Source organism: Aspergillus chevalieri, chromosome 3, assembly GCF_016861735.1.
Source record: "Aspergillus chevalieri M1 DNA, chromosome 3, nearly complete sequence".
NCBI lineage: Eukaryota > Fungi > Ascomycota > Eurotiomycetes > Eurotiales > Aspergillaceae > Aspergillus > Aspergillus chevalieri.
This window is the reverse complement of record NC_057364.1, coordinates 2057374-2078836: the sequence shown is the minus strand read 5'-3', so window position 1 is coordinate 2078836 and position 21463 is coordinate 2057374. Positions and strand designations below refer to the sequence as shown.

Genomic DNA, 21463 nt, shown 5'->3' with positions numbered 1-21463 from the left:
CTCTACTTGATCGGAGACAGAAGCGAAACAATATCATAGCACAAGAAGTCCAATGAAAATTTTAATATGTTCCCCAGGTCATTCTAACTATTAATCGATCTCCCGGCTATTATGGTCCCCATTATACCCCCAAAGGGAGAAAATCCCGAAACCAGCTCAAAAGTGTACAGAAACAAAGAATCCGCCAACTATCAACAGTAAATAGCTAACTAAACACGAGAGAATGGTAGCCTGTCCGCTCTGGCCGTCCCTAGGGCTCTTCACGGCATGATCCATCATGCCCTACTCCTCGGATTCCAAAGGAAATTGGCGCCCGTAAGCAGATCAGGGCACGAGTGGGATACAATCCGGGGAAGTCTAAGAAGAGAGAGCAAAGGCAACAACCAAACCACAAAAGGAATAGAATCATCACGCTGCCACCGATGCTATCAAAAAGGAATAACAAAAACAGACGGGTAAAATGGAAAATATGCACCATGGACGCATAAACGCCAAAACCCAAGCACAGATAAGGTATCACAAAGGTTCAAGACATGAAATAAGACAGTGGCGAGAGAAATAAAAGAAGAATAGTCTTCATATACAAACCTGTTTGGTATCCGCCTTCAGATGGCAGATGATAAGGGAGTAGGATGAATGTCGCCAAACACCTCCACTCTGATGATGGGATAATACTGGGAATAGTAAGAGGGGATAGGGATCACATACCTGACACGACATTGAATGCTTCCATATATCGAACCGCTAGGCTGGGTTTACGTTAGTACTTCTGGAGCGGGGAACTGTCTCCGTGCAAGGAGCAAAAACCGCTCTGATGGTAATTCAGTGACTCCTTTGAAATACCGATCGAAAAACCAAGGCATCGCCGGAACACATGGAAGGATCACAAGCATGGATACACAACATTCAGGAGGATCGCGAGCGTTTGGCATCCGGAGTAGTTTCGGTCAAATCAGTTTCATCTTCGGGATCGCGTGTACGTTTGGTCGAGACGTTGTGGTCGGCCACTGCATCAGAGACATTCGTCTCCGGGCCAGCTTCATCGTCAAAATCCAGGTTGAAGAATTCATCATCGTTGCCATCAAAAGTGACTTCTTTGACATCTTCTTCGGCAGTTGCTGATGAAACATACTCAGCGTCATCATGCAAGACTTCACCAGAATCTGCAGTTTCGTTGTTGTCCTTGGCGTTTTTAGACGGACTGTCCATCACGCTTTCCGCATTTCCGAGCAGTTCGTCCGCTGGCTCTGGAGTAGTCCGAGCGTCATTCTGTGCTGGATCCGAATCACCATCCTCAGGGTGACCATGTACAGCATCCTCATTACCTTGGAAGGCTTCGTCGGCAACATCTTCTTGCGGAGTACGGTCTTCGTCTTCATCCCCATCACTTGTGTCATGCGTCTTTGACAAAGGTTCTTCGCGTAGCTCCTTGGCATTCTGTTCATCGTACGCACCATCGACATTGTTGTATCCTTGCTCCTCGGAATACTCATCATGCTCCGGCGCATCTAGATTAGTGTGATCATTGGGGTGATCCTCCTCCCCTGTGTCTTCGACTTGATCGTATTCACCATGGTCACCATCTGTCTCAGTGACATCGGCAGACAGCTCAACGTCTTGCTGTCTGTCCGTTGCAGGCAAGGGGGCAATAGTGGCAGTAGACTCCGTCTTCTGCTCTTCTGAGTCATATGACCTGTCGTTAGAAGGGTGATCTTGATTTTCGAGCTCAGGGTCGTGATACCCCTGAGCATCTTCCTCGTACTCCCCTTCATCAAATCCCCCATATTCATCATCCTCACCCTTTCCAGTGAGTGCAGCATCCTCAACCTCCTCACCAGGCTGATTGGAAGGGAGCTTGTCATCGTCTTTTTCCTGGTCTTCTTGTTCGAAGTGAGCTCCCTCCTGAATAGCGGGCTCGGCCTCGTTGGTAACCTCAGGTTGAAGTTCAAGGTTATGACCTTCCTCGTGCTCTGCGACATCCTGCTCGGAAACTTGAGTAGCTTCGGCAGCCTCGACCTGTCGTTCATCAGATGCTTTAGGCTTCTCCTGTTCTTCAGGTGCCTCAGGCTCTTCGCGCACTGGCTCAGGCTCTGTAACATGTTCTGCAGGTTCCTCACGTTCTTCATGCTCTCGAGATTTCGGAGGCTTCTGAAACTCTTCCGGGGCTTGCTCTTGGAATTCGAGGTCATGTTGAGGCTCAGCATCAGGCCCTGCTGAGATTGGCTCTACTTCATCAAATTCATCCCAAGAGAAGATCTCGGAAAGTCCTTTGCCTTCATTCGCAGCAGCGGCAAGTTCAGATATAGCCGCCGAAGCGGTCAGCTTTGTGCTCAGCGTGATGTATAAGGATTCCGGTTCGCCAATGCTTTCATTGTCGCAAAGGTGTAGATATACGTTGATGATTTGATGTAATGTCACCTTGGACGAGTTTAGAGAATCCTGTACAGGCAAGTTAGCATCAGGAACAACCCAATCATTCATGCAATAGGGTCACGTACCTCTGTTAGCTGAACGTTCAGAGCGTCAATATCTACGACTAGAACATCATTTTCTCCAATATGCTCCCGAAGAACTTCACGGAAAGATTCAAAAAGCTTTCCAAAGTTCTCGTAGGCAAGACTCTCATCCTCGAGGAAGAAAGTTTCAGATGAATCACCTTCCCGAGGGGGAAACAGAGAGACCTCATTATCCTGGTAATAGACTTTCACGGGATGCAAAGCTGCATGTTCGTTCAAGTCGGCTCCTTGCTCTTTCTCCTTGGGCTTCTCAGTATCTTGCACTTCTGTTGGTCCCACTTCCTGCTCTTTAGGTTGATCGATGGGCGGCTGGGCTTCGGTTACTTCACCGGCACCTTCTTCAGGTTGCTTCGAATCCGTCGGGCCGTCTTTGTTTAGATCGGGTTGCACACTTTGCACATCAGTCCGCTCTGTCTGGTTAGTCTCAGGAATCTTATCACCCTCCAATTTGTCTGGCTGAAGTCCGGCCTCTTGAACGTGCTCAGATCCAGGATGGTCGTGCTGTTCCTGTTCCGTGTGTGGTTCCTCGGCAGGTTCAGTCACATGTTCCTCCGTGGATTTCACATGGGTTTCCAACGCGTGGTTTTCGCTTTCTTCTTGAACAACATCGTTCGTTTGCAAGGGTCCTATTTCAAGCTCTGATTTCTGGCCAATGTCATCCTGGGCGGTTGTTGGGCCTTGCTCATCCGACTTGGGCATGGGAACGTCGATGTCCTCATCGTAGTCGTCCTCTAACATCTCTGCTTCGTATGTCTCGTCCGCCGAATACTGCATCTCGACGTTACCGTTCGTTTCCGGGTATTGGTCATCCGCGTCGACCATGGTCGGTTCAGCGACATCGTCCATCATATCCGCATCGTTCGCTCCCTCCCGGGTGTATTCTATCTCAATGGACTCATCCGGATAATCATCCGCGCCCATCATGTCCTTATCCGCGTTCGAGGCTTGGTCTTCCATGACATCAAGGTCAATGTCGAAATCATCAGCATGCCCTGGAAGGGGCGAAGCCATCTCCATCGTATCATCCGCAGCAGGGACTTCCATAGTGGGAAATGCTATTGAAGGAGCTGTTGTCATGGCAAAAAAGCATCAGGTGATAGGTGAGCAATAGGTACGCGTGAAAAGTTTCAGTGGCGTTCCCACACCGTGCCAGGGCGACAAGTGGCAACGCGCAGAAGTATACAGATCCTGAAAAGGGAAAAACGATATACAAAGAGAGAAGAACGACAACAATAAGGCCCTTTTTGACCTATGAAGTTGGTAGGAGACAGGTGTGGTAGAGTAACAGAGGAGGTTAAGTGACCGACGGGCTCCTGCTTGTGCTGTGGTAAGCGAGGGGATAGCGCCCGTGCACGTGCCAACGGAGACGAAGAGAACAGCAAGCGACTCCGCGGGAGACCATCTGGCTTCGAGCAGACAACCTGACCACTCTGCCACGTCCAGAAGAGCGTGCTGTTTTCTGTTATAATTATTGATATCCGATCTTTAGCTATCCAGAGCCATGGTTTGTGTTTCAATTATGGTATTCCCTCAAATTTACGCTGACCACTGACCACCATTCACAACAAACAGGTCGTTCTCGCAGCGTCGATATGCACCCGCGGGGGTAAGGCAGTACTTTCACGCCAATTCCGGGAAATCGCTCGTTCTAGAATTGAAGCCTTGCTCGCGTCCTTCCCCAAGCTGGCTGATTCGGGAACCCAACACACGATCGTCGAACAAGACAATGTGCGCTTCGTCTACCAGCCGCTCGATGAGCTGTACATTGTCCTTATCACCAACCGCCAATCGAACATCCTCCAAGACATTGACAGCCTTCATTTGTTTGCCCAAGTGACCACCAGCATCTGTAAAAGCTTGGACGAGAGGGAGATCTTGCGTAATGCCTTCGAGTTGCTCAGCGCGTTCGACGAATTGGTGACATTGGGCTACAGGGAGAACCTGACCCTATCTCAGATCAAGACCTTCCTGGAAATGGAAAGTCACGAGGAGAGAATACAAGAGATCATTGAGAGGGTATGTTTACGCATGGGTGTTGGTCTCATTTGTCGTGGGACAAGGCTGACTTGCTTTGCAGAACAAAGAGCTCGAGGCCAGTGAAGAACGCAAGAGAAAGGCAAAACAACTGGAGCTGCAGCGGAAGGAGGCAGCGCGGACTGGTCGTACCCCCACACCAAGAACTCCATCCTATCCCGTCTACAGCCCTCCGTCGCGCCCTGCTGTGCCCGATACCTATGATTCCTACGAAGCAGAGAAGAAGAAGACGTTTGCCAAGTATGTGCCCCTAGACAGCGCTTCTTTTTGGCCATCGTGATTAATGTAGATCGAATCCAGGCCCCTTCCCACCCGCGGAAAAGGAATGCAACTCGGCAAGAAGAACACAGATATCTACGAGAAGATTCGCGGTGACTTGGGCCCTGAAGCCGAAGAATCGAGCCCCTTGGTGACTCCGCAAGCCTCAACCCCTGTGGTCGACAAGGCACCATCCGCCCGTGCTTCCCTGTCTGCAGACCGAGAACCAGTCCACGTTACTATTGCCGAGACCATTTCCGCCGCGCTAACTCGAGAAGGCGCATTGAGATCCTTTGAAGTAAAGGGTGACCTCCAACTCCGTATCACCGACCCATCTTTCACAAAGCTCAGACTCGACCTTCTCGCCACTCCTACACATGGCGCGCAATTCCGCACCCACCCGAACGTTGACAAGGCTGCCTTTACCAATTCATCCATTATCCAGTTAAAGGACACATCCAAGCGGTTCCCCGCCAACAACTCTATCGGCGTCTTGCGCTGGCGTGTCGCCAGTTCCGGTTCCGACAATGCCGACATTCTTCCCATCACATTCACGGTCTGGGTGAACAAGGGCTCCGACTCCACCACTGTTACGGTTGAGTACGAGCTTACTGGCTCCGATAGTTTGCGTGACGTCGTCGTCACGGTGCCGTACGGCGCAGCCGAGCCCGTGGTGTCTAGCTTTGACGCGGTGTATGAAGTTTCTGGGGATAGCTTGGACTGGAACATTGGCACTGTGGATGAGAACAACGCATCTGGCAGTTTCGAGTTCGAGTCTGCTGACGGCGGTGACGAGAGTGACTACTTCCCCATGAATGTGCGGTTCACCAAGGCCAATCCTTTTGTCGAGGTCGATGTTACAAATGTTGCTCTACTGGAGATGGAAGGTGAAAGCACCGGCTTCTCCAAGGATATTAAGAGCGTTGCGGAAGGCTACACGATCGAGTAATTTATTCCTGAGCTGTATAGAATAACTAATGATGTTCGGACTTCGCGATTTGTGGCTACTGTGATTTCTACTTTTCTCATTCCGGCCAGGGCCATTGTTTTGTTTTCTTAGGTGTTTTACTGAAGCTTTAGATATCATTCTTTCTTATTTCAAGATATTCTCTTCTGCAGTCCAGAGTGGTGTATTTATCCGACATAACCAAATGGAGCTACAAAATAAACTCAGGCACATGGCTTGTACTAACATCACCGCGGACCCGAAAGCACCCAATAGGAATCACGCACCGTCCACTGACAGCAACCCACCCCCAACTTCATGTCTACTTCCTAGAGCCTTTACCTCTCTTTCCACTTCTCTCATATCTGATGGCAGCATTGCTATGGTCTCATACATCCGAGTCGGACGACTCATCCTGATCATTTGGGCGTAATAAAGGCACGTCAAGATTATCCTTCCGTCGCCTCCTCCCCTATGTGGAAGAGAACCACGGACCTGAATAGCGGAGAGAGCTTGCTGGTAGCAGCTAAGCTTGCCAGGCACTATGTCACTCCTCATTCTAGACCTCCGTGCCTCGATCGCTCACCATGGCTCGTCTACGCACTGTTCAAGTGGTGGCTAGATAGCTAGACCCGATAACGGAGCTGTCCTTATAGCTAAGGGAAGTCCGGGGTATGCATAATAAGTTCATCTTCAATCACCGACGCCACTCTGTCTCACGTCAATTTGATGAGTTGGTGGAGGCGCTGTTGACGGCGAAATCCATTACACCACCCAGAAAGACTGACACCAAAACTGATCACAGATTCCCTTGGCAGGGACTTGGATTACGCTCAATTTGCTAAGCTGCTATGGTATACGCACGGCTCTATATGCTCAAGTCCGGGGGTGCACAAAAGGATCTGTGGATGCCTGTATAATTGCATAATGCCCCGGATAGATGTCAGGCATTCAACTAGGAGATTGCAAGTCCGGGGTATCCAGAGATGGACTCTCGCTTGCGTTCTGGCCATACCCCTAAAGGCCTCCCCAGCTTACAACCGCACACGGTAACGCGCGAGGTCTCATCTCCTTGAATCTACAAAATCTATGAGCTCTTTCCTAACATGTCGGGGATAACCGACAAAGTATAGCACCGGAAGCGGTTAAATCCGTTATAGGGACTATCTAAGGACATCATCGTTTGCTATAGAGGCAAATCTTAAACATGATGGGTATATTAATACTTGCCACTAGAGCACATGTCTCCGGTGAATCTGAAGGGGAATTGTCAATCTTCGGGGTTAGCTGCAAATCGTCTGATCCCCGATCCCCGAATCACAATTCATTTGGTTCAGGTTCCCTAATTGAGGGTTCTACTTCTCATAGGCTCGAGTGCCCATGGAAAGACTTCCGGGACGCTCATTCCCCACTCGCACTTGAGTTCCGGCCTTATACAATGCATAATCCTTGAGGTTTCCATTCACTCTCAATTCAGCTTATACTCTCTGTTTCTTCCTTTCACCATCAACTTTCCCCAGTCCTTCGCAGCCCTCAATAAATAAATCTTCCCCACAATTCCAGTTTCTTGGGATACTCAATTCATACTTTACCCAACATATATATTTGACTTCTTCTGTGGGGATGCAGCAGCATTTCCTCTATGAACGGTGGGAGAAGCTCCATGATGATTTGTGTTAGGTATATCTGACATAATGTCACTAGCTTGAAACCTCCCCATACAGTGCCGAATCGTTGAGGTGAGCACAGCTTTTCCACAGACCAATTGTGCTCAGTAACGGCTAATGCGTTTATAGTGTCCTTTCTCTTCACAATTCGCAACATCTATCGATACAATGAGCAATTTGCCATTCCCGTCGTGGGCAGAGCAGTCAACATTGTTCAAGTTGCCTTATACTGATACGGAGACCCCGCGTGTGGTAAGCGAAATTTCTACTATACCCCTCTTTACTACCAACAGAAGCTAATTGGAAATGCACGAGCAGGACAATCCCATACCACACCTGACAGGGAACGATACAGACCGTCTGGGTACTGGAAAGATGGCCATACCAAGACTGGCAGAAGGTGCAGAGTCTGCTTTCACCTCGCCAGGCAGGTTCCATCGCCGCCATGTCCGTCGAGCGTGCGAATCGTGTAGACAAAGGAAAACAAAATGCACTGGAGACAAATCTGGCTGTCGAAATTGCCGAGAAGCTGGAATAATATGCTGCTATACAGATGGTAAACGGGAGAAATCCAAGAGGTAAGATTCCTCCGTTTCCGATTAGGGAGAGTATCTTGGCTAACATATATGGCTACGTCTAAAGGCAACTAGCCAGTCTGTCGGCCAAAGTACAGGCCTATGAGGACGTGATTCGAAAACTGAGTAGCCGATTTGGCGTCTCGGATGAGCAATTGATGAGCATCGCTTTGAACGTGGTATGCATAAGCCCTTCTCATACACTCGAGTATGCCTTTCCTAAGCGGACACAGGAAGCATCCTCCGATATGAACATGCAGTCTGATGACGCTGCGTCCGGAGATCTGAAGCTACTTCCATGGAGTTCTGGCTCTGAATCGCCGTCGCGGTCCTCATCTGTTGGGCCTTTTGAAGTAGTCGCTCATACAGAGGAAGACTTCAATAGAGATGAGACCGCGCGTGCCACTGGATTCATTGGCAAGAGCTCCGAGATAAACTGGCTGCAGAAACTCAGTGGAGAAATTAGCCAAGAATGCGATGCATATAATCCTGATATGGCTGATAGCACGGGATTGCCTTCCCCTACCTTGACGCCAAAAGCAGAGGGAAAGAATGACCAATGGGTAGCTTCATCCAATTACTACATTGACGACCTTGACATACCAGCAACTGAGCAAGTTGATATGTACGAGGTTCCGTCGCGAGACATTGCAACCAAGCTCTTCAATGTCTACTTGACCTCTGTGCACCCTTCTTTCCCCATAATTGGCATCTCAACATTTGCCTCGCAGTTTCAGGTGTTCTTCAATCGACCATCTTTGAAGCCAGGCAATAAATGGCTTTCAATACTGAACCTCATTTTTGCAGTCGCTGCTAAATATGCCCACCTTACTGATGCAAGTTGGAAAGGAAATGAAGATGATCACCATATCTATTTCTGCAGGGCAAGAGCTCTGAGCATTGAGGGCCAATTGTTCCAGCATCCAGATCTGCAGCAGTTACAGGTCGAAGGACTTGCCGCTTTCTATTTATTGGCTTCCGGTCATGTCAATCGGTGTGTTCTGCGTATCTTTCATTAATCATCAGATGCTGACATTCTTGATTCAGATCTTGGAAGTTGACTGGAAGTGCTATCCAAGGCGCTTTTGCTCTTGGATTACACCTCCGGAACGTAGGTGATTGCACTTCGGATACTTCTAAAGAAATTAGATACCGCGTGTGGTGGTCCTTGTACACCGTTGAGCACCTTCTCAGTGTCCTGACCGGACGGCCTTCGTGCATCGTCGAGAGCAGTTGCACGACGCCTCTGCCCGTTCCTTTCGATGAAACCGACTTCCAGAAAGAAGAGGTTTCTCGCCTGATTAGTAGTCCTAACAGAGGAGGGCCCAGCCAGCTGGCCTGCATTGCTGTTAATTCCAGCACGTCTAGCTTGAAGGCCTCTCTTGACTGTGATACCAACGATCCAACGCCCACGGCTAATTCCAAGGATTTGGACAACAGCGGAAATGAGTATATAAAGAACCTCCCGCCTTGCATGTCGCTGTACTTCTTGCAGTTGACGACATTGACGTCCATTGCTAAGCGGATGACGAACAAGCTCTATAGCCCTGAAGCAGTGCGTGCACCCTGGGCCAGCACTGAATTTGCCATCCAAAGCCTGATGCTGGAGATTGACTCGTGGTTCATGAACCTGCCTGGTCCGTACGATTTTACATCTACGCAAACCTCGCAGTGTCCTACAAGCCAGAAAATGAGCCTCGCCTTTCTCTTCTACAGCACTAAAATCGGAATCACAAGGCCGTGCCTCTGCCGTCTAGACTTAATCCGCCCACAAGGGGACAAAGCATACGAGTTCTGCAGCAAGACCGCAGCCGAATGCGTCGAATCAGCCTGCCACATGCTGACCCTCTTCCCCGAAACCTCCGACACATCTCTACTCTACAAAATGTGTCCATGGTGGTGCATCCTCCATTTCTTAATGCAAGCGACAACAGTCCTCCTCCTTGAACTCTCCTTCCACTCCCAGCACGTCCCCGAAAAATCCTCCACCGTCTCCAAAGCAGCCAGAAAAGCAGTCGAATGGCTCTCCCTCATGTCGAAAACCAGCCTCGCCGCCGAACGGGCCTGGAAACTCTGCGACGGCTTCCTCCGCCGCCTCGCACCACACATCGGCGTCGACATGAGCGACCTCCCCTGCTCCGGTGACTCAACCGCAGAAGCGTCGCCAGAGGCTAGCTTCGACGCGACCACTTCTGCGGCGAGTGCGGCGGCTGCTGAGAATCTTGCTGCGGAGCTTGATTCTATCACTTGCTCGCCGATGGATCAGGATCAGTCTGGTAGTAGTCCGCTTGAGACGCTGGTGTCGTATGGGCTGGAGCCGCCGGAGTTGCTGGGATTTATGAAGCCAGAGAAGGGGACTGTGGCTGGTCGGAATGGGTATGAGGATTATTTCCCGTATGATTCGGCTACAGGGCAGATGACGGGGTCGTTCTTTCCTAATGGGACGAATATCGATCTTGACTTGGGGTATTTCTGGGGTGATCCGATTTGCTAAGGGCTCGCGAGCCATTGTTTCACTTTTCTCTGATGTTGCACTAGAGATTGGGAATTATCCAGACTGAAGACCATATAGACAGGACAGGGGCAGACTGCATTGTCGGATTTGCATTAGAATCATCAGGAAGGTTCATTTTTGTTGTTTCTTTGATCCTCGTTTTCTTTCCTGCCTTCTTCATCTCGATTTCTATTCTATTTATATCGCATTGAACTCCATTTCTCATTTTGTTTAACAGACAGACATACCAGAAAATTTTCAAAAGCCCAGACTTTGAACTGACATTGCTTCGGTCCTAACTGAAGGGGAAATGCAGATGTTTATCTGTTTCGCTCTGCTTGCGATCCTGCTTTGTCTACTCTAATGTACAGAATGAAACAAGACGAATCCATACGGCTATGTATCGACACTCTTATATCTGTCTTCTGGTGTTCAAACATACATCACATTCGATCGTCTAATGTACACTTTCTATCTAATCTCGGGATATCTATCCTATTTACTGAACATAAACAGCCAAATGCAAGACACGCGTTTTGCTCTATATATATCGACAAATGCAAAGCGACTAATGATATATCCACACTAATGCCGATCCAAAGCCCAAAGCCCAAAAGCCAATGGAAGTCCATTCCCGTCATGCACGCAAATTTGCATGAAAATGGACGCGCAATGCCAAATGCAAAAACGGTGGAACGAGCGGAAGCCCGGACCGTTATCATACCATATCATCGTCATCACCATCATGTCAAAGCCCTTGCCATTGGGGAAAGCAATTGAAAAGGGAAGAGGTAAGGCCGCGCAGAAGGAAAGCGTGACGTTCACCTAATGTAATCCAGGAACTGGGGAGCTTTTCCCGAAACAGCTCCAGGAAGGAAAGAAACTAAGCCTCCCAATGCCGTTTCCTCGCAGTAAAGAATAACCTTGCATCCTCCTCTTGCGAAGCAGAGCGCTCTGAGGATGAGGATGGAGGCGAGTAATGTATCCCACTAATCTTGGACAAGCGAATATCAACACGCTGTGCTCGTCTCAGGGACCGATTCGTCCACGAATTCGCCGAAACTGGTGTTCTACTCCCATTATTCTCTTGCCGTAGAGACACTCCTAGTAAGCCCCTGCCATCGCCAACGAATCGCTCAATGCAGTCCAGGGCCGGGATTATACGCCGTCTGATACCGCAGCCTATGTGGCTTGAGTCAATTTGATAGTCTGGGAATTGTTTTAGGGAGGCGATAATTGCTGTTATGTCTGCTGGTGGTCCTGCTGACAATGTATTCTGTGGTACATCCTCATCATCAAAATCCGCCGTGAAATCCGGATCAAGCAGACTCGATCCCAAGAAAACTGTCTTCGTGCGCAGTGCAAAAAAGCGGATCATTTGTCCCAGATGGAACGCATCGCAGGCATTGGAATTAACCACACCGCAACGACATTGGAATTCGCGAGGACGGATTGTTGTGGATGTTGCGGGTACCGTTACGGGATAGTTCGTAGTGGATGGTTTGGGGCCAGTTGCTTCTTCTAGGGCGCCGTAGGCGCGGAGGAAGTAGGCCTGGAGGTCTGTGATTGTGTTGAGGACGTATTGACGTCTGTAGAATAGTTCTTCTGCAGAGCTGTTAATACCCGTAGAACAATAGGGGTTCGAGAGGGTTGAAAATACCCTCGAGTCCATCCGCAAAATACTGCCATCGGAAAGTACTATCTTCCGGATCCAATGGAGCTTCAACACCATTAACCCAATACTTCGATCCACGCACAATCAACGTATGCGTCATAACCTGATAAACAGTTTGTTCATTAAGAAAGTGTGCGATGTATATAATATGTCGAATACGATCCTCACTCAATTTCACCAACGACTGATTGAACTTGGTCACCGAAACCCTCCCCTTTCCATACGCATATCCTGACCTTTTAAGCGCTTCTCGGACAACATGTGGGGAATTAAACGTGTCCGCAAGGTGGATTAGTCTGGCAATGTTGGATGGAGGGAATGATTTCAATACTTTGTTGAAAACGTGCTTTTCCCCGTTGTTTAGAGAATGGTAGGATAGGGCCCTGAGGAAGAGCTCAATGGTGTTTACACCGAGCCTCCGGGTGACTTGATCCACTGGGAGGCTGAGAGTAGGAAGCGCCCTTAATGCGTCCGTGTCAGTGGCCAATAATGAAGGCAACATCGACAATGGGTGCTCTGCTGCATTTTCATCGTCATTCGTTTCTGATTCAGCAGCGGCAGTCAAGTCTGCCTTCTGCTTCATGAAATCCCTCCCCTCAGAAAACTTATTCGGATCAAGCAAAGCCCGGAAATAAGGACTATTTTGTATCAAATCCTCACTGGCCACTAGCCAGCGACATACAGACGACGCAGAAGGGAAGCCCTCACCATCCCGATCCGCATATTCAATAATCACATCGCCGTGACTTGATAAGACCATCACATCCTGTTTGGGCTCCTCTTGCGAGGTAGAATCTCGTGCTTGTACTTCTTCAAACGAGACAGACGGAGTGTTGATGCTGGTGTTGGCCGCTTCGCGGAGAGGCAGAGTCTGAATAGAACGGGATTCAGCCCCCGATTCAGGACCAGGGCCCTTTGATGGTGGCAATGGAGGATAGTCAGAATTCATATTCGAATTGGGAGTCAAAAGAGACGGTTGTCTTGTTTCCAGTTAGCTGTCTTGGGATCTTGGGGGTTCTATGCGCCGCTGTTGATGAGGTGACGGAGAGCATTTGAACGAAAATTGAATAGACTCTGCGGACAAAAGAAAGACAGATAAATTAAATCAGAAGTCGAATATTCATGTGCAATTTGGACTGGTATCAACAAGCCATACTGCTCGAAACTGGCGGCGTGGCGGGGATATGGCGTAGCTGTCAAAGCAAGCAATTTCAAGCGAGAATATAAACTTGTTAGCCCTGGCGGCAACTCAAATTTCCTATTTAAGACAGTCGGGCAGATGAAACAAACGAAAGTCCAACGGCTGTGTGCGTGGCCAGTTCATGCAGATTTGACGTCGATGCCAAAATCCACATTCGGTAATCATGTCATGTGACTCCACGGTGGGTTCCAATTCAGAAATCAAAACAATAGACTGCTATTGTTCTGAGAATACACTGTTCTGTTGGAATATCCATATTTTGAGTGCAATATATACTAAAGGTACCGATGACAATGCCACCCTCGATAATCCATCCAAGAAACCAGAGAACCAATCCAAACATTTTCATGAAACACAAATCAAAAGAGCAAAGACAAAACCCGAAAGCACAGAGAGCATCGTAATATGCCTTCCATAGACATGTCGAAGAAAAAAATTATAAAGGATGGTTGCAAAATAGGTATCTACTTTGAAAGAAGTAAAATAACCAAAAACGAAAAGAGAAAACGAAAGAGAAATCAGGGTAACGACACAATAGGAATGTGCATAACCCTGGGTAATTTTTTTGTGTCATTGTTCGCTTGTTCGTTTGTCACCTCGTCATCATCGTGGATAGCATCTCGCATCTTCAACGCTTGTCCAACGATCGATTCGAGTTTCGTTGACAATGGGTTGAACACGTCCGCGGACGAGGTGTTGACTATAGGTGTAGTAGGGCTCAAAGGCTCGTTCTCCTCATCTTCGTCGTTGTAATCCTCCAGGTGCTTGCCATGCATTTGGTTGAGTCGGTGGGATATGGGCGAGAACACAGCAAGGTGATAGGGCTTATCTTCGTCCCAGTCATTGACCGGCTGCTGTTCTTGAACCAGGTCGTTGTCATATTCGGGTACTTCCATATCCAATAAGTCTTCTTGTTGAGACACAAGGTGCCATTGCCCTGCCGACAGGAATCCAATGACGAAATCTTGGTTAGCGCGAGCAGCGGCTAGGCAACTTCTTCTGTAATCCGGAGTAAAAGCATCGGTATACTCAGAAGGCAAGCAAAGCACTAACCCACGCGCCAGAAGTGGAGGGGGAGGAATCGCATCGTCATCCGGAGTGATGGATGATCGCTTCTGTCCGCCATTTACCGACAGGTGATCTCCGACGTCAGACCTGTCGGACTTGAGGGAAGTAAAGTCTTCTGTCGAGTCTTCGGTATGTTGTGTGATAGTTTGAGTGAGAGAAATTGTGGAGGCTTTCCGGGGTGGTAAGCCCAGGTTCTCATCATCGACGACTACGTAGTCGGAGGTGAGATGTTGCGGGTCATCATCTTCAGCGTTGTCGTGGGACGGACGGTTATTCGGCGATTTTTCAGCCGTAATTTCTGTGCGGATAGTTTGTGTAGTATTGGCAACAGTCTCCCGTGCGGCCGCTTTCAGGGCCGGAATCAAGATGTCGGCTTCTTGGTTGTCCTCGGCAACACCAGACGCCCACGCGGTCGCAATGCCCGCCCACGCAGCGGTCTTAATCACGCCCTTGGTGTATTTCCTCCGCACCAAATCCACTAATTCATTTCTCACTTCTTTCGATTCCGAAGTGCCAGTGACGTCAACAGTCGAGTTGAGGATGCGGCCTCCTTCCCAAATCAGGAAGGCGTGCTGCCTGGCCAATGCGATCAATTGACGGACTGTGTCATCGGACCAGTCGTCGATAATGTCGGCAAAGACCTTCAGGATAGCAATGTGCGGACCAATGGACGATGCCAGCTGAACGAGAGCACTTGTGGTAGTGATTGTGTGAGAGGCACAGACACAGACGGGAATACCATGAGGAAGACCCTTCTTGGTTTCAGTCAAGGTCTGGATATAGGACGTTAAGCGATTCCCGGGGAAGGTGAACGAGTCGGACAATGGCGATTCCATGGTGAGACAGGAGGGAGGAGAGTTGTGGGATGAGGAGGTATATAGTCGTAACAGAGGTCAATTGGTGGGGAGGTTAATGAGAATAGAGATAGTGAGACAGGGAGACAGGGAGAGCATATAGTGAGAAAAGAAGATAAAGAGAGAGAGAGAGAGAGAGCGAGAGAGAGGAAATGAGGCGGGAGGGTATCGTGTGTATATTAAAGCGAGAGGCCGGGGTCGAGACCGAACGATTGACAGGTGGCCAAGAGACTCTCTACTTGAGACTGCCAGCAGGGATGTACTTGTATACAAGCAAATGTGGAAAGAGAGGATGGTTGAATATATGAGTCTGCGCTGTAACAATTATTGCCGCCGGATAGTAGGAAGATTCACAATAATAGCCAGATGCAGGTAAAGCGCCCAATGCGTGCAGCACAACAAACTCAAATGTTTCTTTTTGGGGCGACAGATCAAACGGTTGTTGATTGATTGATTAAATAGATCGGGGGCTCGGGTCTATATCCTGTACTTGTAGAGAGTACAAGTACTATGTACTACTGTCCCCCTGATCGGGTCTGTCAAGCTTTCCCTTCCCCTTTCCCCGATCACCCAAACAGCTCTGCTGGACTCGTGTCAAATTAGACGACGGTATTAAGAGACTGATCGACCTGGGGAGAAAAGAGCAAAAGAGCAATTAACATGATTTTACTGTAATAACGGTGTATTACTCCCAGTACAGGGGCGAAATGTACTCCGTACAGAGTACGCCGGATCCGTCCGGTCGGAACGGGTGTCTCCTGTGTACTTCCGGTATTGGAGTCTAGCTGGAAACGGCAAGTTTTAAGTTCTCGCCCGACTCTTGGAGACTTCGGACAATAAAATAACAAAGCAAAGAAAAGCATAAAAAAAAAAGATGCGAGCTTTTGGCTGACTTTTGGAGTCTGGATTTTCTTTTCTTTTTTACCGTATTTGCCGTATTTTACTAAAGTTTTCTTTTGCTTGTTCCTGTCATCATCATTGTGCACAAGTACTACTGACTGGTAGGGGCTCCGAGGAAATCTATCTATCCCTGAGGTCTCACTACCAGGTTCTAACTACGGAGTACGGCCTAACGGAAAAGTAAGAAACATCTATTCCTGCCAGATTGCCCTTTTGTTCCAGAGGCAAAAAAAAAAAAAAACAAAAACACACACACAAGACCAGTCACACTCTGACCATCCACTATTTGACGTACAAGCCATGGCCCGAGGACGGAGCTCTGCTTCCGTCTCCAGAACTGACAAGGTCCATGTGATGGCTCTAAATAAGTCTACTCCTACAGAGATCATGCTGCAGCTTATGCTGCAGCTTGCAGACAGGATCATCAGCCCCGTCAATCGGAACGCTCTCGTTGGTCACCGGCATCGGATTCCTCGACAGCCTTGGATCTGACTTTCGGACGACCCCGACTTTTTCTCATGTACGGAGTCCAAGGCTGCATACGGGATCTCTATCCAGAGTTTCCTGTGCATATACTTTTGTGATCGGGAACCGCAATGGTCGTGATATTGCTGAATTTGTAGCTGTGTGCATACAAAGGCACATACATATGTGCGTGAGAAGTACGGAGAGTATGTACGGGGTACGTACTCGGTACTTTAGAGAAGATTGGATCCGGGAAATGCTTTGCAGGAGGGAGAATCATCCGCTCTTTCCGCCCATGAAACGAACAGAATACGTACTAATGGCCTTGAAAGAGCCTACACGAAAATCATTTCTTAATTAAAATTTAGCTTATGGACTCAGCTCAGCACCTTACTGACCGGCAACTCGGTTCATCCTAACTGAGGCTTAGCTCTGAATACTATCGGGTACGTACCTCCGTACTTTGCCTGTACCGAGATACTGCCCAATTGAACTGAGTCAGTGTCAGATTATTGACGGCTCCGTTCCAATTGGGCAGTTCGAACTACCAATGAACCAATTGACAGCTTTTGCGATTGCAAGATTGCTAGCTCAGGGTCACCCTTTTTCTGCACACAAGCGAAACCAGTCCGAATCCCTTAACGCGTACTCTATCCGTACGCACCGTTTAGTGGTCTGTTCTTTTTTTACATTCATCAAAGTTCTCCGTCCTTTCTCCGAATTTCCAGCTGTCTCAAGGCCTCTGTACGAGTACGAAGTGCTCCGCGGACGCCTCCAGCTATTTTGAACACTTGCTGCACCTTGCTTTGACCTTTTAATGTGGCAAAATGGATGCTTTCATACTTTGGAGTGCTTGTAGATCCCGAAATAAACCCGTTGCGCTTTGGTCGCTTCAACGGGGCCTGCTCTGGCAACGTCCCAACTGTCCTAAGCTGATGGGAGCTGGTAGTGACAGACGTTCCAACAGTCACTGGTGCCAGTGTCTAACCTGTGTGCTGGGACAGTCTAATTGAGTGACATACACCTATGCGGTTCACGGAGGCATTTCACTTCGTATGTGCCTCAGACACCAAACAATCTCAAACAAGCGCCATTTTATTCTGTCTTAGCCAGTGATTCGAAATCGATTCTCTTACGACGGCTGCCTCGATTATTTGGCATTTTTGTGGCATTTCCGCCCTGTCGCCGCGGGCGCTGGTGTATTTCCTAAACGGGTAAAGCGCAAATTTATCTATAGTCTCTCCAGTTTGTACGGAGTAGGACTTAGTGCATACAAGTAGCCAGCCCTGTCGAGGCACGAAGAGAAGAGAACTAAATACATCGGGCTAGTTAACTAGTTAGTTAACTATAATGGGTGATTAGTCATGTCAGGTCAATGGGCACAGGAAGGAAATTCCATTCATAATGCTTCTTGTCTTGATGTCCATATCATTTATAAGTGAATATATCTGACTATTTCCCTACTCTTACTACCACTTTTCTTTTTTTCTGTTTTAATAGCATCAATCAACTCGTGTGTATAACGACTCGTGCTATACAGAATTGTCTCGGATAGCCTTCTTTACTCGTTTTCCGCCATCAAGTCTGCGATAAAAAGGAGAGGCACTTGAAAATGGCAGAGAAGAGCGAGGTGATACCACTAAGATGACAGCATCACACATGACGCAGGAGCACTAAAAAAACTCGTCCAAGAAAAGGCCTGAGAATCAAGCTGCACTGCTTATTTGCAATCATACGAATTCTAAGTTATACATTTACAGGTCAAAGAGGCTTCACTTTGGACGAGGAATGGACAGTTGGTGAGAGACTCTTGAGACAATAGATCCGTACCTGCAGTCCTTATACAAAAGAACAGTGCTTGGGGTGTTCTCAGGGTTATGGCCAGCCCTGATGTGTTAAATGATTTTTCGGGGCCGGAATTCAGCCCTCAATCTCAATGGTCATCATCAAGCCTGGTGGCACCTGCAGAATATACAGGACCCCTTCAATTCGATGTTTTCGTTGTTCCTTTTAGATCCTGAATTGTTCTGATGTAACCAATCAGAGCATCGCTCGGTTTATATAGATAGTTGAAGGGAGTATATAGAAGAACACAGAAATACTGCAGAAGGGTTTAGAAGAAAAACTGTAGAGATCAGAGAATTTGATCAACCATCAAAAATTTACCTGTAGAAGGAATATACACTGCAGCTTATTGCGAGATTCAATTCCTGCTGCAATTTGCGTATTCAGCGCTTAGAAGCTCGGCGATCAACTATAGTCCATGACCACCCTATATGAGAAGCACACGGGACTCTACATTTGGATATACAAGATACTGCATTGCGATGGATGTACCTTTTGATATGCTTAGAGATTGCAACAACTGGGGTTTGCTCTAACAGTCGTGTCTGCGTCTGTATGTTGGGACAGCCTGGTTGAATGGCACGCCTTACAACCTCAGATAGGCAGTCATTTTATTCAGTCTTAGCCAGTGATTTACTGCTTCGATGTTCCTGAATGAAACGGATGTCAGGGGGTATGTTCCCGAAATGGTTTAGCGTGAATTTATTCCAGGAGAATCAGATGATCTGTTGTTGTTGAGTGATTACCAACCATACCGCATCAGGCCACAGTTTCTTGAAATTTGGTTAGACTTCGTGGGAGATCTCTTGCTCAATACTGCTGTTTTTCGGTATTCGGTCAATAGAGAAGAATAACCGCTGCGTTCATTCGCGGACGAGAAAGAATTGTCAACGCCGAAAATTTGCGGATCGGACGGACCCGTGATAATTCCATCGACCGCTCACGCCACTCCATCTCCGATCTTTTATTTTTCCCTCCTACACTTCCTGCCTCGCCTCATCACATCCTGAATACTAATCGAAAATCACAAATCTTCGTCCCTGCATCGATCGTGCATTTCCGAACGTGATCTTAGCAAAGTCGTGTCAACATCCTGGGATTTGCTGTCCTGCCTCCTTTTAGCGACAATGCCGGGAAAGATCCTGCCAACGCTGACCCAAGCCGAGGTCGAGTCGCATGACAACGCCAAATCTTGCTATGTCACCATCGGCTCGAAAGTCTACGATGTTACCTCGTTCGTCGACGACCACCCCGGTGGAGGCGATTTGATTCTCGAGTATGCGGGCAAGGACGTGGGTGAAATTATGGGCGATGTGGTATCTCACGAGCATTCCGAGGCGGCCTACGAAATCCTGGACGACAGCTTGGTCGGCTTCCTTGGCACTGATTCGACGACAAAGGCGAGTGCGAATGGAGCTGCAAGTGCGGAGGAACAAGCACGGGCTGTCTATGAGAGCACGGGTATGGCGACTGAGGAGGATTTGTCTGTTGAGACGGATATCGTCCAAGATTACCAGAAGCACAAATTCCTTGATCTCAACAAGCCTTTGCTTATGCAGCTGTGGACCAGCGGCTTCAGCAAGCAGTTCTATCTTGAGCAGATCCATCGTCCGCGTCACTACAAGGGTGGTGAATCCGCACCGCTCTTTGGCAACTTCTTGGAACCTCTCAGCAAGACGGCGTGGTATGTCGTTCCGATAATCTGGCTTCCGTGTATCGCCTACGGTACAACCGTGGGTTTTTCGGGTATGTCCAGTGTGTCCGCTGCTGCTGGCTACTGGGTTTTTGGGCTCTTCTTCTGGACTTTGATTGAATACGTGATGCACCGGTTCCTGTTTCATATCGATACGTATGGCTACCTTTTCCCAAACCTGTCTGTCTTCCTCTAACATGTTCTTTCCAGTCTTCTTCCTGACAACCGAGTCGGTATTACTCTACACTTCCTCCTCCACGGTATCCACCACTACCTGCCGATGGACAAATACCGACTTGTGATGCCACCAACTCTATTCGTCCTTCTCGCCGCGCCATTCTGGAAATTCGCGCACGCTGTGATCTTCTATGACTGGCACGCCGCTGTGCTGGCGTACTGTGGTGGCGTTTTCGGATACGTATGCTATGACATGACGCACTACTTCCTCCACCACCGGAAGTGAGTACACCCACGGGCAAACTTCAAGAAAGCATGCTAACAGTTTACGCAGCCTTCCATCGTACTATAAGCAGCTCAAGAAGTATCACCTCCAGCATCACTTTGCCGACTTCGACAACGGTTTTGGTGTCACCAGCCGCTTCTGGGACGTCGTTTTCGGTACTGAGCTCGAGACTCCAGCGCCGACCAAGATTGTCAAGACCCAATAAACACATACTCGGGATTGATAGCTCTCGCTCTCGGAGCATGCAACCTCTACTCGTGCATACGACCTAATGATGGGTTTACGATTGACCCAAGCTTCGACTATTGTCATTGCTTTCTCATAATTGCTTAGCATTGCTAGTTTCTTTCTTGTACAGCAAGCCCTGTCTTTGCTGCCGTGGACAGTCCACGGCCACGGTTGTTTTGTTTGGGTTGATTTCATTGACTATAGCATCTCTACGAGTGTATATGATAACCTAATTCATAATAGATAACATGGTCATCGTTTTTACCCTAAATGTTAGTACTGTAGAGGTTATATACGCAGTAGGGAGAACCGAGTCGGGGTAGAAAACGCCAAGAGTCATGTGACCGGACTACATTTTCGCCTCCACGGAGTTGTCCTTTCCCTGAAGCAACGTCCACACGTACCATCTTCGCCGTAAACAGCCTTAATTACAACAATCTTTGATAGACCGGTATACAGATGCAGAAACACTCTGCAGGGAAAAAAGCATAAAACAAAACTTGGTGATTTGAAATAGAAGGGTTCGCGCAAGTCACGCCCGATTCGCCGCCGCTCTCTAACGCCTGAAAAAAGTGATCCAA

General features: G+C 48.3%; 6 protein-coding genes across 6 annotated transcripts; 3 read left to right on the top strand and 3 right to left on the bottom strand.

Annotated features, from left to right (window-relative positions):
- Positions 1-906: 906 nt before the first annotated feature.
- ACHE_30739S (uncharacterized protein) lies at positions 907-3593 on the bottom strand (the record flags this gene model as incomplete). Its single annotated transcript, XM_043277390.1, has 2 exons — positions 907-2439; positions 2499-3593. 2 exons carry the CDS (start codon positions 3591-3593, stop codon positions 907-909), a joined length of 2628 nt encoding a protein of 875 aa, XP_043135274.1.
- A 424-nt stretch (positions 3594-4017) lies between these two features.
- On the top strand, positions 4018-5757 carry ACHE_30738A (coatomer subunit delta; the record flags this gene model as incomplete). The annotated part of the gene is made up of 4 exons (XM_043277389.1): positions 4018-4020; positions 4089-4532; positions 4594-4790; positions 4851-5757. The coding sequence occupies 4 exons, from the start codon at positions 4018-4020 to the stop codon at positions 5755-5757; spliced, it is 1551 nt and encodes a 516-aa protein (XP_043135273.1).
- Positions 5758-7589: 1832 nt separating this feature from the next.
- ACHE_30737A (CeGAL family transcription factor) lies at positions 7590-10490 on the top strand (the record flags this gene model as incomplete). The annotated part of the gene is made up of 5 exons (XM_043277388.1): positions 7590-7673; positions 7765-7879; positions 7975-7999; positions 8064-8990; positions 9044-10490. 5 exons carry the CDS (start codon positions 7590-7592, stop codon positions 10488-10490), a joined length of 2598 nt encoding a protein of 865 aa, XP_043135272.1.
- Positions 10491-11373: 883 nt separating this feature from the next.
- Positions 11374-13114, bottom strand: ACHE_30736S (uncharacterized protein; the record flags this gene model as incomplete). Its single annotated transcript, XM_043277387.1, has 2 exons — positions 11374-12095; positions 12151-13114. The coding sequence occupies 2 exons, from the start codon at positions 13112-13114 to the stop codon at positions 11374-11376; spliced, it is 1686 nt and encodes a 561-aa protein (XP_043135271.1).
- A 770-nt stretch (positions 13115-13884) lies between these two features.
- ACHE_30735S (uncharacterized protein) lies at positions 13885-15270 on the bottom strand (the record flags this gene model as incomplete). The annotated part of the gene is made up of 1 exon (XM_043277385.1): positions 13885-15270. The coding sequence occupies one exon, from the start codon at positions 15268-15270 to the stop codon at positions 13885-13887; it is 1386 nt and encodes a 461-aa protein (XP_043135270.1).
- A 4355-nt stretch (positions 15271-19625) lies between these two features.
- SCS7 (fatty acid alpha-hydroxylase) lies at positions 19626-20859 on the top strand (the record flags this gene model as incomplete). Its single annotated transcript, XM_043277384.1, has 3 exons — positions 19626-20347; positions 20402-20650; positions 20703-20859. 3 exons carry the CDS (start codon positions 19626-19628, stop codon positions 20857-20859), a joined length of 1128 nt encoding a protein of 375 aa, XP_043135269.1.
- Between the last annotated feature and the right edge of the window lie 604 nt (positions 20860-21463).